This window comes from Prosopis cineraria, unplaced genomic scaffold (assembly GCF_029017545.1).
Source record: "Prosopis cineraria cultivar Desert tree isolate PC_DT_omini unplaced genomic scaffold, ASM2901754v1 PC9, whole genome shotgun sequence".
NCBI lineage: Eukaryota > Viridiplantae > Streptophyta > Magnoliopsida > Fabales > Fabaceae > Prosopis > Prosopis cineraria.
In genome coordinates this window covers 25,738,197-25,755,252 of record NW_026555340.1, presented here as the reverse complement: position 1 = coordinate 25,755,252, position 17,056 = coordinate 25,738,197, and the positions used below count along the sequence as shown (strand labels likewise).

At 33.4% G+C, this 17,056-nt stretch overlaps 2 protein-coding genes across 8 annotated transcripts; one reads left to right on the top strand and one right to left on the bottom strand.

The window, feature by feature from the left end:
- The first annotated feature begins 9,590 nt into the window (after nt 1-9,590).
- Nucleotides 9,591-14,645, top strand: LOC129320229 (uncharacterized). Of its 7 annotated transcripts, none has more exons than XM_054965553.1 (8): nt 9,591-9,924; nt 10,904-11,896; nt 11,992-12,165; nt 12,921-13,063; nt 13,273-13,383; nt 13,544-13,587; nt 14,104-14,199; nt 14,388-14,645. In XM_054965553.1, the coding sequence occupies exons 1-8, from the start codon at nt 9,805-9,807 to the stop codon at nt 14,408-14,410; spliced, it is 1,704 nt and encodes a 567-aa protein (XP_054821528.1). In that variant the 5' UTR covers nt 9,591-9,804; the 3' UTR covers nt 14,411-14,645. The 7 variants fall into 7 exon arrangements, 5 of the variants coding, with proteins under 5 accessions (XP_054821528.1, XP_054821525.1, XP_054821526.1 ...); XM_054965550.1 differs by having other exon boundaries at nt 14,104-14,255; XM_054965551.1 differs by having other exon boundaries at nt 14,104-14,273.
- LOC129320230 (uncharacterized) lies at nt 14,500-16,651 on the bottom strand. The gene is made up of 4 exons (XM_054965556.1): nt 16,252-16,651; nt 15,414-16,139; nt 15,024-15,103; nt 14,500-14,926 (listed from the first exon to the last, which is right to left on the bottom strand). The coding sequence occupies exons 1-4, from the start codon at nt 16,579-16,581 to the stop codon at nt 14,722-14,724; spliced, it is 1,341 nt and encodes a 446-aa protein (XP_054821531.1). The 5' UTR covers nt 16,582-16,651; the 3' UTR covers nt 14,500-14,721.
- Nucleotides 16,652-17,056: the final 405 nt, after the last annotated feature.

The following is a 17,056-nucleotide window of genomic DNA, read 5'->3' as shown; positions in this document are numbered from 1 at the left end:
AATTTTTGTGTTTAGAGATTCTAAATGAAATTCTCCTTAAAACAAAAAAGATACTGTTGCCTACTAAAAACAACGTGATAATAAATATTATATGTAAATTATTTTAATTTAACATCCAGCAATGTACTTCCTCAAATCCTAGTTATAGAAGTAGAGTAGTACAAGAACTCAAGATCAAGTGGAATCAAACATGCACAAGAATCTGTTATTCAGATTATAATAATTTGGTGTAATTATACATTAATTATACATTCATACTTGGGCTTTCCAACAATTACAGGATAGAATGATTTGAAACATTAGATTATAGAGCACAGAGGCATGAACTGGATGCATCAAATTCACAAGATTGAAGTTGTTATTTTGTCAAAAAGAAAAGAACCAAATTATAAATTGTATCTACCGTTGGAAATTGCAATCACCCACTATTTCAGAGGGGCAAAACAATAATAATATATTACAATATCATCGCCACCCCCTCTGTCGTTCAAGGCTTCAGACACAAATAGGCTTTACCTTTCCATTTTTCCAGGTGGGAAGAAGATAAATGTAGAGTATGACTGTGTCAAATTCAGAACGAAAACATATGAGATGCTACAAAGAACTTGGAATGTTGGTAGAATCATATCATTTGTTGATGAATAGGCCACTCGTCTTCTTGTTGAAATGATCTGACCAGACACATAAATAATCCAGGTTAATTTAGGTTTTCATTTTTGAAATGGGCAAAAGGCCGTAGCTCGTTTATTACCATTATTATTATCTTGTAGTATCCACACAGGGAGAGTACAAGCATATAACGTAAACCTTTTTTTTTTTTTTTTTGGTTGGCCACAAGAAAATAATAATAATTCTCCACCAAACAAATCACATTCCCCATGAATTTGAAACTAGAATTTCACTCCCCGCATTAATATATTTTTACTCATTTAGAGTCCCACCGATATTAACTGATTTGACGTGGAGTGAAGCTCAAGTACTTCAATAGCAAAACTCCGATCACGATGAGTGATTGAAGGAGGGGGAGAGAGAGAGAGAAACTGTTCGCATACTGCAAATGTATGGAATATATATATACAGAAGAGAAGAGAGATCAGATTGATATATGGAAAAACGGCCAAAACACACACACACAGAGACAGTGGCCGGTAATTAAGGAAAATATGGCACTGATATATGATGACATTTTTATTTACTTCAATATATGCAGGTGCCACCATAAAACTGGTACACACACCAGAGTCACAGATACACGCCGGAAAACAAGCCGCTAACATTTCAAAAAAAAAAAAAGGCACACCAAACATACATAAGGCTAGGGTTTTGCCACCACATGAGAATATGGTTCCATACTTATTTAATACATCCCGGTGCATGCCGCTCACTCAAGGGTGATGGTGGTGTCCATGTTGGTGGTGCGGTCCGCCGCCTGGTCCCCCAGGACCACCAGGAGGAGGGGCACCGGGGCCGGGCGGAGGTGGCTGGGGGCCGGGAGGAGGAGGAGGGCCGGGATTGGGAGGTCCCGGCGGCCCTGGCGGGTGGTGGTGAGGGCCTGGACCGCCTGGTGGTGGAGGATTGTGCATCTTTGCTAACTAACTAGCGAGCTCCTCTCTGAATCTTCTTCTCTATATTCTATATATCTTCTCCTAATGGAAGATGTGGATATGGTGTGAAGCTAGCTGGCGCTGTCTATTTATATAAGATATTGATGGATGATGGATGATGGATAAGGCGTAAGAACATGGTCCGTGCTGTGTGTTCTGGAAGGCAAAAACAGAAACATTTTTAACCAACTGCTAGTCAATCCCCATGCTTTCTCCTTGGTAGTTGAGTACCTACAATTCTTGGATGTCTCTACATCACAAAAAATAACATCAAATAAATAATGATAAATAACAAGAATCTAAACTTTACTTAGTGGTGAAGGCTAGTTTAACTTTTGAAGTGAATATAATAAGGCTTGTTAATAAGAGATTTATAAAATCTATTACTGCTACTGTTCCAAATTACGACCCTGATCACCTGTGCCGACACCTTCGTTGACGATGGCAACCCACCTTTCGGCCGACAGAAATAGATCAACGGCTAGCCGTCCACCGTCACCTAGTTACCACTGGACCACCACCTTCTTATATATATTTATATATAAAACGTAACTATTCATCCTTGTAAGCATGTTTTGACACAGTTTCTTACAGTGTTTTTATTATAAAAAGAAAAACATAACTATTCATCCTTATAAGCATGTTTTGACATAGTTTCTTATAGTTTTTTTATGGTTCCAAATCCTTCCAAAAATTTATCTCGTCTGAATAGTTAGTTCCTCTATTTTCAAACGTGCCCAAAAAAATGATGAGATGAACGCGGTTAATCTATGTTGAGGTAAACTATGATTTAACATATTAACAATATTGTTCACCCTATTTTATTTCATGTTTTCAATCTATTTGAATCATAATTCTACCGTCACACATAGTAATAGCAATAGTCACAGGTCAGTATATATAATATCGTTGGTGTCATGCCGCTCTTTTGGATACATTTAAAAATAGAAGGATTAATATTGCAGATGGGATAAACTAAAGGGATCAGAGAAACAAAAAAAAACATAAATTAAACTGATACTAAAATATATTAAAATTACAGGGATAAATGATTATATTTTTCATATATAAAAATAAGTTGCTGCAATCAAGGTGAATTGAAGATCTTGCTGGCACTGCAAAATATATATTTAGTGGGCAACACGCTCGTAAAGGGTATATATAATTATACCCACAAATTGAATCTGGGTGCTGATTTTGAATACCTATTTATTTGCCCGTCTGTGATCGTAACCTGTAAAAAAATCCCTCGTTCGGTAACAGCATTCAGCATTTTATCTATTTGGATTGGCCTTATTAACAAACTAACTCAAATCATTCATTAACTTGTAGGGAAAATATTAAAGGTCACTCTGATTTCTCACTACGGGATGCAGTTAGTTTTGCGGTCGCGTAACTAGCTAGTTATGTAAGAGATAATTACGGGAAAGCATTAAGAACGTGTCTAGCGTATTAGGCTGCATAACTAAATCTGAGAAATGGGCTAGTTTGAAGTGGGCTTTCGAAGGACTTAATTGTTCTCTTGATGGGAGAAAGTGAATGGCCAAGAACTTTTCCTTTGTGAGAGGTGTCTAAGTTTAACGCCCATGATATTTTAAATTTGATTATTTTTAATAAAAGAATATCTTATATTTGCAGGTTAAAAAAAAAAAGATTTTCCTTCAAGACTGACATGTAACTAAAGTCAATAATTCAAGTCAAACCCAATAAACTAGTCCGAACCCGCCTGAAAACAGTTAGGACTGAACTTAAAAAAAATATAATATTTTTATGTTCGGGCCAAGCCTAATCGGGTTCGGACTTGGTCCAAATACCTGAATAAAAAGTTTTTATTTTTACAAAATATATAAAATATAATAAATATTAATTAATTTTTTAAGTTTTAGATCATTTTATACTAAAATATTATATATTTGAGTCCTATACATCATTTAAGTATTAAAAAATAAATTTTATATTTTTTAAAAAAATAAAATAATTAATTTTAAAGTAAAAAATTAATTAAAAATAATTTTAAAAATAAATTTTGAATATTCGGGCCAGCCTTTTTGAGAAGTCTGACTTGTTCAGATTCAAGCCTATTCTAATTGAGCCCGAATAAAACTCGATCCGTTTGAATTTCTAGCTCTATATGTAACCAAGTTTCTTCGAAAAGCCAAACCTCCTTCTACCTCCATCGTCTTTGTTCAGAGGGTAAGAAAGCAAGGGATTTATTGCTAAGAGAGGAGGGTCTCTTTTTTTCTTAGGGCCTGTTTGTTCTCGTTTTTTATTTTCAAAAATTATTTTGTAATACATTGTCTAAAATTTTTTTTCAAAATAAAATAACATGAAAATTTGTTTGATTATATCAATTAAAAAACAGTTTTATAATTAAAAATGAACTAATAGTAATAATTATAAATAATTAATAGTAATAATTAATAATAGAAATGCGATAAGGTAACTATAATTTTTAAGAATTAAATGTAATGTATTTTAAAAATAAGAAAAATGAAATGAAAATAACTTGAAGTTATTTCTATTTTTTATTTTTAAAAACAAAAAATAAAAACAGTTTTAAAAATAATTAAATGAAAAACATTTATCCAAACAAGTTTTTAAATGTTTCTGTTTTAAAAAAAATAGTTTTTAAAATTAGAAAACAAACAAGCCCTTACTCTCCAGTTTCTTTTTTTTTTTTTTGTTCCCTTCATTAGACCTACATCAAAGCTTTTTAATGGTTTTGATTTATTTTTTGATCATTATTTTTCCCTTTATTACCGTTACATTGATTTTTTTTTACATAAAATGTATAAATAGAATATTATAATTTTAAATTCTTTAAAAGATCAAATTTTAATAGTTTAAATTTATTTATATATTTGTATGTAAAATTAAAATTTTATCAAACACTAAATAAGAACCGTTCGAGTTTTTTATCCAACGATAATGAGGAGAAAAATTGAATATGAATAACAAGGACACTCCCCTCGGCCCCATCTAATGCTAATGTCGGTTGCTGAGAGAAAAACCTTCCACGTTTTCGTGTGCGTGTGTGTGTGTCTGTGTCAAAACCACAATTGTTACATCTAATTCTCGCCTCTCTCTTTTTTTTTGCACTTGTTTAAAAAAGAAATTTCCCAACCCTATGGTTAGTGAACCAGAGATTCTTATAGATATAGACCGACAAAGTGAGATATTATTATTGTAGGCACTAGATATTTGGTGGATATGTCTCGGTCAGGTTTCGCTATTATTGCTTAATGCTTTCTCGTTCCTTGAATAGTTCGTTTTTATAAGTTTCTCTTTCGCATTAATTTGCGCTGCCTGTTAAATTACGCTAGGCGCATGTCAATTTATCACCATTTTTTATTTCATCACGTAAATACTCAAAGAAACTTAAAATATTACCACTTATTGTCTAAATTAACCTGAATCCCCCTGTGTGAGACCATTCTTATTAGTATTAACAATCTCACAGATAATTCAAAAATATCCTCAATGTATTTACCTAATGTGATTACCTCTTCTATGACTCGAATTTGAGATTCTAAGATAAGCTAATTCAATTCTTTTAACTAGTTAAATCAATAGCTCATCTTTTTTTGGGCAGGAATAGCTCATCTTTTTAGTTTCTCACTTTCTCATTTACACAGACATGTCATTTGTTTCAATATAGTTGGATCATTCACAAAATTAGTTTTTGCCACTTTTTTTTTATTCATAGGTATTTTTTTATTAAATGTAATCTTATTCAATGTACAGTTAAGCACTAAATATGGATACTTTTTATAATAAAAATTTGAATATTAATTTATCATGTTGTAAGGAACTAGTTTCTTTTACTAGATTTATCTCCCATTGGTAGTTTTCATTACCCCAAAAACAGGAAGTCAAAATATAATCATCACAAGCTACTTCAAAATATACTTAATTTATTTTGTCCTTCTTATGTGTTGATTAATTTCTTAAGCTATATTCTACTTATTGTTCTAAATTGTACCTCAAGCCAATCATTTTATTACGAACATTGTGATTTATAATGAATTTATCCTTATTATCATTTGTATATTCATTATGATAATTATATAATAGGATAAATCATAACGATTGTCTTAAGTGTCCATCGTCAATCATCTTTGTGGGAACAAAGATGAAATAAAACTAATATGATTTTGATTAATGTATGGAAATATGAATCAAAATCACAGACACTTGTAAGAGTACAAGATATTGGACCGATTTGTTATGAGAAAGCTGCATGAATAAGTTATAAGCTTATCTTATATATAACCATGTCATCAAGCCTTTCGACCTAAGCTCATTATGAATTCCTATATGGGGATCACTAAGCTTTGACTTAATCAAAAGTCACATTTGACTAAGTGGTCATAAAGGCTACGATCGAGTTTTGTGAATTTCATGAAAAGGTATGTGAATGGTCAAGATGAAACTTATCCTTCATATTAGTTAAGAGATGTTATTAGGCCCTTCGATGGGTGAGACTAAAAAATGCATGGCCATGCTATAATGAAAAAAGGTTTCCATTTTTACAGTTAGTCTACTTGATGATTGAGATAATAATGGTCACATAAAGGAGGATGACATTTTCATACCTCATGCTTGACCAAAATATCTCGGGACAAAATAGATGTGATATGGTTGTATTGCGGGTTGTATCGAATTACCGATTTCTATATAATTTGGGTAGCTGCAACGTCTTGCGAGAGGTTGCTTATAACTTATAGACTAATGATGTTATTGGCTCATTGCCAACTTTATATGGGTCTATAAGGTCACACACAATAACGATCAAACTTAAGCTATAACGTCTAGATTCAATGAACACAACATTTTAGTTTAGGGTGAATAAATTTTATATGTGCGTGTGTGTATGTATTTATGTAATACATATTTATATACATATATATAATATAAACTTCAAATTTAATATTATATAATATAATGTGTATATATGATATGTGTGTATTATAATATTATATTAGTATTAAATTTATTAACTAATATAATATAGAAAGATATCACACTAGTTTTGAAATTTGAATTTATGAGATAAAGTCTTAAATTTAATTTATGGAAATAAATTAATTTTTTTTGGCTCTTAAATAGATTAAATAGAATAGTTTAATTTAATCTATTGGATGGATCTAAATTTAAACTAGCCTATTAAATCTAATTTCAAGATAAGGATTGATGACGAAATCAAATCTTCAAAATCAATCTTTATTAAATTCAAATATCTCTTCAAAAATTAAATAACCAACTTTCATATAAGATAGAGGCTAGGTAGAGAGCCACCCTCAACTTAAGAGAAAAAGGCTCGATGACGGACAAATGGGCATTGTTATAATAGGAAAGATATTCATGTGGATACTGGTAAAAGAAACTAATTATGGAGATTAAATTTCTTAGATCCAAATAAAAAGATCCTTAAAGTTGTAATTGTAAAGGTAAAGTTCTATCTATTATAACTTAAACAACATCATTCAATCCACGAATGTAATTGAGAATTTTAAAATTTTTATTCTTCTGCTACACCCCCAATTCCAACACTTATAACTTACTAATTTATTGGGCAAAACAATTAGATGGAGTACTTGGGAATACAAGCCAAATCTATTAGACTACTCTTTCAAGCTCTTATTTTGGTATTTAATTTTCAATTGTGCACTTGTTATATTTTATAGAGACAAGTAACAACATACTCCTTCAAGTTTGAATTTCATCAACAAAAGGAACAATAACTGTTTATGCCAATTTAAAAATTGCAGGTGCCTTTCATTGAGGGAAGTGGCGAAGTGAGTGCATCAAATTCCTTAAGTAGTGAGAAAAGTGGCCTTAAGAGTTGGTCATCATTAAAGTTGCACATAAGCAAGGTTAGTTTTAGCTCATGCCTTGTCCGATGTGAAGTTCAAGCCAATTTTGGCTTGTAGCATATATAATCTATATAAATATTTTTAGAAAAATGTAAAAAATATATAATTATTGTCATTTAAAATATATTCCTTATAAAACTAATATTATGATCAGAAGTAACTTTTTTCTTAGTTACATATGATCAACCATTATCAATTATTTTTATATAATATTTAATTCAAAAACAAATTTTAAATTTTAAAAGAGATAAAAATTGTAATAAAAAGAAATGTCTAAAAAAATATAAAAATAATATAGTTTATGATAATACTCAACTAAAAATAATATCCAATGACCTTGTTACACAATGGCACCAATACCCCCTGTAATATGCATGGTGTGGGTTCGAGCTTAGAATGGGCAATTTGTGGTGTGTCAGTTTCTTTTCCACGGGAAAGGAGTGTAAGTATGGGTGGTTGAGTAAGTATATTTGGGTGATTTTCTCCCTCTCAAAAACAAAAACTAAAAATAATATTATCAAATAAATATTATTCACAAAAAAAAAAGAAAAAGAAAAAACATGTGCCTGGCAGGATGAGCTCGAATGGCTCCAGTAAGGCCGGGCATATTGAACCATTGGGCCACTTGAACAGTCCTGGTCATTCCCCCATCGAAATGCGGGGCTGCATTTAAATTCATACACGGTCTTGTTTTATGAGACTGCTCTGTGGTGTCTTCCACATTGAGCTTTGGTAGATTTGCTTTTAATCCAGTGCGTCAATTTCAGCTTAAACAATAATTGTAAACATGTCATATGCATTTATCGTTGTGTGTGTGTATTCCATGAACACTTGAAATTAAGCATTGAATGCAGTACAAACAAAAATGTCAGTTTCTTCATCTATTTAATTTTCTTGTTTTAACCTGAAAAAAATTCGTTGTTTTTTCCCTCGTCTTTTTGCTTTGTACGAGTATTTTCAAATATTACAAAAGATGCCGACTCTGTGAAAGGAATTAGATGAAGTCTCTCCAATGTCACAAATGATTGATACTTGATAGAATGTACTCCTTAGTATCTCATTTCGTTGAAAATTTATTTTCTATAAATTATTATACTATGATTTTTGTTAACCTTCTCTTGACAGAGTTCTGCGTATATAAATTATCTTTTACAATGTTAAAGATCTGGTAAGCAGTGAGGATCAAAATGGATGCCACAAGAAATGTCATGTACTCTGTCTGTTTAAAAATATAAAGTATTTTTTTAAGAATTAAATTTAAAAAATATAAGACATTTTTAATTTTTTGATGTGTAATTATTATTTTTTTTTAAAGTACCCTTATTGATAAATGAATTTATATTTTTTATATGGTGTTTAATAGAAGTAATTATAAAAAAATATAGTTAGTTTAAAAGTAGGTAACTACTTTATTAAAAGTAAAATTTGATTAAAAATATTTTATATTTTTTAATAAAAAAAGTAAATATTTTTTAAATTGTTAGATGTACATTGCTTAGCAAGTACGTTGCTACTAAAAGATTAAGAAAGAAAAGTCATATATTGCAAATCAAACTGACAAATTTTTCAAGCTGATCTGATAGTAACTATTACCTTAAAACAAATAATATATTGCAGTACTTTAGTTGAAAGGATCCTTGCATTTTCACGTTCAAGCAAAAGATATTTGCTGACTGAGAGTCTCAACAAATTAATAATCTTTTCTTTTTATCATTGCCTTTTAGTCCAATTATGATCAAATATTAAACATAGACATTTTTTAAACAAGAATTTAAACATTTATATATCACATTATATTCCATTAAATTATTATTAATTATTTCTAAAATTATATTTATACTTTTTAAAAGTCCAAACAGTTGTAATTTATATCCATGTCAACCTATTTGTAATCATGAACAGTGTCTCTAAGAAACATGTAAATTATCTCCATGATTATAGATAACCTGATTGATTATATTTTGATACGAATTGTAATATTCAAATATTATGAATTTTGAATTTTTAAGGGGTTTTTTTTTTTTGCTAAAGAAAAATGCAAATTAGATTTAATGTGAAAGACACAGAATGGTTTAGTGTCATGTTTCTTGCCCCAGTTGTAAGAAAGTAGGGGAAATAATTGTAAGTGAAGGAAGGCTCGTCGCAAGTCAGCTTCCATCATCATCATCGTCATTGTCATCCTCTTCTCCCTTCTTCATCATCACGAGAATCAACTTCTCTGGGCCTCTCCTTTCCACCTCCTCTGTCTCCTGGCACCTTCCTGCTTGCTTCTCCTTTCTCTTTCATTCATTCATTCATTCATTCTTTCCTTCTTTCTTCCTACAATGGGGTCGACCAATAGTAGACCTCGGTCTGGCCCTTTCACCCCCCGAGTCAATGGCACTAACCGCTTCAGATTCTCCTCCCTCCTCTGCGGTGGCTCCGCCTCCCGTTCCACTTACGAGGTATTTCATTGCTGTACCAATCCTTGCCATAGCTTTCTTGTAAAACCTATTTCGTTTCTGCCTTTAATAATGATGATTTTCATTTTCAATTGGATATGCACGAGCCTGGGCAGATTTGGGATTGAGCAGTCTGATCCATTTTTTCCCAATCATCTGAAAGGGGAAACTTATTTGGCTTTTGAATGTAGTGGATTTTTTTGGATGTGTGAAAAGAAGATTGATATGCAAGTTCTGTTTGTTATGCAAATGGCGAATCGATTATATGATGCAACTTTGTGATTGTATCTCCCTTTCCCAAATACTTATTGGTGGAAGAGATTTTCGTTTTTTTTTTTTTTGAAGAAAAGGAATGATCGTGTAACATCTTCCGTGCATGAATCTGTTCGTAGCGTCTTGATTGTATTCCATATCATGTTTGTTAGATACCACAATGGAGTAGCAAGAATCTGTTAATTTGCCCGTTGGTTGGCTTAACGGGTATAATCGTTCTGCTGATAATATAATATTCATACTTTGTCAAGATAAAGAGAGCCGGTAGAGTTTCTCAATGACATTCTGTTGTGTTTCGATAGAGTATATTTCGGTTTGTACTCTCCAATTTCTGGGTGGAAATGATCTCTGGTCAGATACATCATGTAGTATTCTAAAGAATTAAAATTTAGTATGCTGCTTACAGGTTATGAATCCAGCTTTTGCTCCGCGTATATAGAAGCTGTGGTATTCCCTTAACCTGTTCCATAGATTTAAGGGACCTTCCTAGGGCAGGCTGGTCATGATCTTGTTATGCATCAATGTTGGGACGTGTCCAGAGTTCCAGTCATTCTTTCCAGCATGACAAAAATTTAGGTTATGGACTAAAATTTAGGCGTGAACCTTATATTTTTTTGGTGTTATACTTGAAAAATTCGACAATGGCCTCTAGAGATGCTTAAAGAGAGTGACTAATAACACGCATGGCATGCTTATATTGTTTTTTTAGGTGGAAGGTCAACCAAATGAACTGCAGAGAGATTCTGCAACAGAATTTAGCGATGAAAATCAGAAAGTTGTTGAGGATTCATCTATATCATGTACAGAAGCTAGAATTGGTTGCAGCTCCCATGCTGAAACCGCAAGCTCATCTGATGTCAGAACTGAGTTGATTGAGATTGCAAATGTTGAAGGTTCCTCCAGAAGTGCTTCAACTAGTTTTCAGACAAAGTGCTTGTCTGAAAGTAAGGAGCTAGTTCCTCCTCATCAGGTAAGTGCTGATCATAGTCATGATGAATCTTATAGGGATATTAGCAACACAGCTAGTACATTTGTAGAACAGCACTCTTCAGATCCAGGCTCTGTAAATGTTTCTGCTAACAAAGATGCAGTCGATAATATTGATGGTTCAGTGGCTAGTGGTGTTTCTCAAATATCTCGTGAGACAATGTATCCAAGGAGCTCAACCTCTCAAGAGCAAGGAGATTCCAGTGCTGATAATATTTCTATTGAGAATCACCCTCGTTCAGTTGCACCTATCCGCAGTCCTGAATTGGATCATCTTGCTCAAGTTTCCAATTTACCTGTGACTTCTGAGTTGCCTCAAAATGAAACCCATCAGGAGACAATACCTTCAGGTTTGGGTTTTCTTGTTTCCAATAGGGAAAGAGGACAGGGAAATGACAGTATGTTTCATGTTGATGTTGTCGCAATATCTTCCAACATTTTATCTGGTGGCAATGCTGATGTTAGTGATCATGATGCCAGAAGGGATAGTAGAAGACTATTTTGGGATGCTTTTTCAAGACGTAGTTCCAGAAGATTTGGTGATTCTCGAACCATTGTCTTCTCAGCTGGTGATGTTGATGATCCAAGTTCTCAAGATCAATGGCTTCTTGATTTGAGTAATAATTCCTCAGGTGATAGGGTTGCGGATGATTCTGGATATTTGGGCAGTAGAATTCACAGGTTGAACGAACGAATGCGGCACTCAAGATCTGTGGTGATTATCAATATTTTGATTATAGAATTCCTTAAATTCTTATTCCTCCTGCTTGCTTTTGATATCTTCATTTGTGTTTTTTAATTCTTTCTTAGATCTGGGAAAGACTTCATGGTGGCCTTGATGAGATTGGCCGGTTGAATCCTTCTTGTCCGATAGGACTCCACCCTGATGGCATGTGCTCATGTGAGTCTCTACAGATGGCTGAGGAATCCAGCACTCGTGCAAGTATATCTAGAATAGCCATGCTTGCTGAAGCTCTATTTGAGGTCTATCCTTCTTTCATCTACTGTGCTTTTTGTTAATATATAATTTTCCTTCATTTTAGCTTTCCACTCCTTATCCATGCTTTTCTTGCACAGAAGTTGGACTCTTAAATTTTGGTTTTTATGCTTTATATTTTCCACGCTTAAGCTTTAATATAATTTGTAAGATCAATTCTTTATACTGATTAAGATACTATTGACAGTGTAGCATGTGATTCCTGGGTAAGCACATTTTAAATAGGATCCTCAAATATTTTCTCTGTTATGGTTTCATAAAATTCAATTGTATCTCTAGACAGTCATGCCTCCTGATAGTTTAGTTTATCTAATTGTTGTATTTTGCAGGCCCTTATTTATGTTATGTTCAGCTTCTTGAAACATATATTTTTTAACATTTTTCACTATGATAGGGAGGCAGGGATATATTTTTCTGAACTGGGCATATTCACTTCTTGGTTTATTAAAATTAACATATATTTGAAAACTTTTTTAATGCTAGGTCTGCAATTGTTTAGGAGTGATAAGACTTCATGTCATTTGTAGGATCTTATGTACTGGAAACTAGATTTTTAGTCTCATGTAATCTCATGCTTTCACATAAGAAATTTTATCGAGGCTCATAAAGCCACTGGTTTGTTATTGTGATGTAATACTATGATATTTTGTTAATTGACCATGCCTGATTAATCTCATTTGACCCAAAATTGCTAATGGACTGTAAAAGTCTGACGTGGACTAAAACCAATTATCCTCTGTAGGTTTTGGATGAAATTCATCGCCAACCTGTATCACTTGCCCTCTCCATGGTCTCTCTCCCAGCACCTGAATCAATCGTAGAATCTTTCCCTCTTAAGTGTCACAAAAAGATTGACACAGCTGATAATGGCAATGATGTTGAACAGTAAGCCTCCTTTGTTCCGTTAGTCTTGAGAAAATATATGTGAACATGAATGAGGTCAAGCAGTACCACAGGGGATAAGTGTTCTTGTTTGTCTAAATTGCCTGTCATGGCTCAAGTTCTTACGATATGATCATTTTCTTTTGTTTTCGTTTTTCCTCCAGATTATGTTTGGTGATTAACTATTTTTTCCTCCATAACCTGTTTGCCAGATGTTACATATGCTTGGCTGAGTATGAGGAAGGAGACAAAATTCGTGTTCTTCCATGCAATCATGAGTACCACATGTCATGTGTTGACAAGTGGCTTAAAGAAATACATGGGTATTGTCCTTTCAACCTTTTTTTTTAAAAAAAAAAATTGATAGACTTTTTACAGAAGAGGATAATGCTATGAGTTCTACCTTCTTAGTAGGAGAGCTTTTCACTATTGGATTCATGAATTTCTCATCCTAAATTTAATTGTTAAAATGATAATTTCAAGGTCCATCAAATGTATTGTTGTAAGCAAATCCCACCTTTTTAAGGGTAAAACTCTCAGTAGCTTTACTTTTAAATTATGAAATCATAAAACTAATTTATAAAAGACGCAAAAACTATCTAAAATTAACAATTGCATTAATCTAGCAATAACTCTTAAGAAATTATTTTTAAAATGATAATTTTAAAAAAAATCTTTTTTTTTTAAATCTTTACGAGAGAGGATAATGCTATGAGCTCTATGAGCTCTACCTTCTTAGTGGGAGAGCTTTTCACTATTGGATTCATGATTTTCTCATCCTAAATTTAGTTGTTAAAATGATAATTTCAAGGTCCATCAAATGTATTGTTGTAAGCAAATCCCACCTTTTTAAGGATAAAACTCTCAATGGTTTTACTTTTAAATTATGAAATCATAAAACTAATTTATAAAAGACTCCAAAAATATCTATAATAAACTCTTAAGAAATTATTTTTCCCCTTCATTCTTTTTCATTACTCCCTTATTTCCAATATATAAGTAATGCTTTTTTTTTTTTTTTTTTGCTTCCCCTTATTTTACAGTGTATGCCCTCTTTGTCGTGGAAATGTTTGTGGAGGGTCCAACGAGTCTTCTGCCTCTGACGCAGAAGTACCATCTCAATGAGTACATACGTCAATGTAAATATAAACATCATTTAGCTCACGTCAATGGCATGTATTAAACTGTTGTAAGAGTAAGTTCACGTTACAGGGTGAGATCTTGCTCAATCCTGCTTCAATGGCCATTTATTTACTGTCATGAGTGGTCCAGCTTTCGTGTGATTTGATCGTTGGCTGAAATGTGCATTCGGTGGTCTTGATTTCAGGTGGCTATGGAGGCTTACGGTAAAAAGAAAAGGGTGGTCTTCCATCACCCGGGGATAATAGTGCAATTTGGCCAAACAGTAATAGGTTACAATAAAAAGGAAAAAAAAAATGTTTCCAAAATAAAGGCCATGTACATTTATACGTGTTTGGCACAACCCCAATTCAATTTAGTTTTACCAGATGATGCGCTATTGCATCTCAACATATTATCAGATACATATATCAAAGTAATTACAAAAGCCTTCATTTCTAAAGAACTTTGCTTGTCTTGAATGCCTTGGTCATGTATCAAATACATGCCTTCGTTTTCCCTGAACTCTCGTCTCTTCCCTTTCACTGAGAAAATGGGTTGATGCTGCTTCTGTGAAATGAATTATCCTGATGAACAAAAAGATTTGGGTGGAGGTTTTCATCATCTTCAAACGTTGTCCATTGCAATGAATAATTGTGTTTTGCTGTTGTATTGTTGTTGTACATATTTTCTGTGTTTTTGGATTGCAACACACCATCTCCACACCCGTCACACCTTGTAAAATTACTGTGACCACATATTGTGTTGTTAAAAATCGAAGAATATCCTGTTCAACCGTTAAGCAAATATAACAGACAAGTAACATATAAGAGAGGGTACATACGAGAATTTCTGATGTGGGTTTGTGGCGCTGTGTTCTGTTTGGATTATTGACAGCTCCTTCTTGATGTTGTCTCCAGAAACCTATTTATCATGCACATGAATTGGTTTAAATGTCCTAATAGAGATCAATTTGGTTAAATTATAAATATGTATGATTCATGCTAAAGATACTCAAGTACTTTGAGTCTGACTCATTATATTCAGAGTATCTAGTAACAGAAGTTGACAGGGGACAAGATTGAATTGAAATCTTTTGAACAGAAATCTAGTTCGAAGTTTTTTAATTATAAGACTGTACTGAAAATAAAAGGGAAATTTGATGAAATTATTTTGCCGTCAATTGTTCGTTCACTCACGGATTAAAAATCCAACCAGATAAAAGATTCCAAACCTTATCAATGAAAATATCAGAATGCAGAGTCTTGTTGATAATCTTGGCGTCAAGGTCTTCCCCCGGCAATCTTGTAACAAGAAGCTGTGAAGAGGCTAAATAGGTATCACTGTCGGATCTCTCATTCAGAGGCAATGGAGCTGTCTCATCGTCAGAATCATTATTCTTCCATTTCCTAAACCCTTGCTTTTTAGTTGATCTGTCTGTTCTTTCCTGTGTTTCCTCAGCACTATGACCCTCCCTATGCTCCCGCCGAAACAGAATCCTAAACGGCTTCCTCTTCGACTTGTCTCCACTTTTAGGGCTCTTCGACTCGCCAATCCAGAAGGGGTTCTCCTTGGAATACCCAAATTCATTTTTGAAGACAGAGCAAGAGAATTTTGGTGGGGCTGAATTCAAATGCAAAGATGGTGAATCAAATATGCTCTTTTCTGTCTTGTTCTTTCTGGGTTTGTGAGAAGAGCCAAAGCTAAAAACAGAGGCAGCTCCTTTCATCTTTGACCTGTTCTTGGAATTACAATTCTCCTTGTTCATCAAGCATTGTTCATCCTTCAAGTCAATGACCGACCATTCTTGCTCTGAACATTTCTCTTTTGGATCTCTTGACCCTCCAGAGATTACATCACTTCCTTCTATTTCAGCTCCTTGAACTGATAGTCTCTCTGTCAATGGCCTCTTTGAAGCGTAATAATCTTCTTCCGATATGCATTTAGCATAAAGCAGTTCCTGCATCCAAACACCAACCAAGTGAAACACTTCCAAATCCTTACAGTATATGATCTAAAGTGAGCGGAGATTATTACAGTTTCAGCTTGTAACAGAGACATTTATGATTTACCTGTAAGAAAAGCAGCTTATCTCTGAGTATAAGGGGATGGTCTTGATCAGGATGAGAAGCAATAAGTGTCTCAAGCAAATGATTTGAAAATGCAGACACCTCACTTTGAGCTAGGATGCCTTCTCTGTGAAGACCCATGAGATTCAACATCTGGTGGAAAGAGTCTTGCTGCCATTTAAGATTATCGGATTGCAGCCTCGACAGACGGCAATCGGAGGAGGAGGCCGGCAAACGCCGCCTCTTGAAGCCGAAAGGAAGAAGGTTTTTGCACAAAGAGGTGATTGAATCGTGGAGGGTTGAGTAGTAAGTGGGTGTGTATGAGTAAACCATGCTTCAAAATCCAAACTTGGAGATCGCAGGGGACAGATTGAATGTAATAGCAATAAGAATGTGAGAAATTCACGAGAATTATGGATGTCTGAATGTGAATATATGAATGTGTGGTCTTCTTTTGTTTTCCAGCTCCAAACGGTCACTTGAGGCTGAAACTGAAACTAGCCGTTGTAGCTTGTGGGGGCGCAGTCATCATCCCTACGGCGTCGTTTTTATTGTATACTTTTCATCTCTATTTTTTTTGGCCGAAATATTTTTCATCTCTTAAAAGGCATCACAATGAAGAGCAATTTTGTTTGTTGGCAATTACAATTATTTTCACAAGCATTTAATATTAGAAATTTTTCTGATATTAATTTTTTTTGGCAACTCCAAGATACATCCCACGCTAACTTAATTTGAGTGTTAAAAAGAACAAATCCTGAGGTACTAGCCTCAATATTTAATATCCTTCATTAACTACTATAAATCT

What these genes read in the sequence shown, in the direction of transcription:
- LOC129320229 (XM_054965550.1), top strand. Translation starts at nt 9,805, where the DNA reads ATGGGGTCGACCAATAGTAGACCTCGGTCTGGCCCTTTCACCCCCCGA. An exon ending in TGCGGCACTCAAGATCTGTG is followed by an intron (nt 11,897 to 11,991) that starts GTGATTATCAAT and finishes ATTCTTTCTTAG; the next exon opens with ATCTGGGAAAGACTTCATGG. An exon ending in TTGCTGAAGCTCTATTTGAG is followed by an intron (nt 12,166 to 12,920) that starts GTCTATCCTTCT and finishes TATCCTCTGTAG; the next exon opens with GTTTTGGATGAAATTCATCG.
- LOC129320230 (XM_054965556.1), bottom strand. Translation starts at nt 16,581, where the DNA reads ATGGTTTACTCATACACACCCACTTACTACTCAACCCTCCACGATTCA. An exon ending in ATAAGCTGCTTTTCTTACAG is followed by an intron (nt 16,140 to 16,251) that starts GTAAATCATAAA and finishes GTTTGGATGCAG; the next exon opens with GAACTGCTTTATGCTAAATG. An exon ending in CTGATATTTTCATTGATAAG is followed by an intron (nt 15,104 to 15,413) that starts GTTTGGAATCTT and finishes CATGATAAATAG; the next exon opens with GTTTCTGGAGACAACATCAA.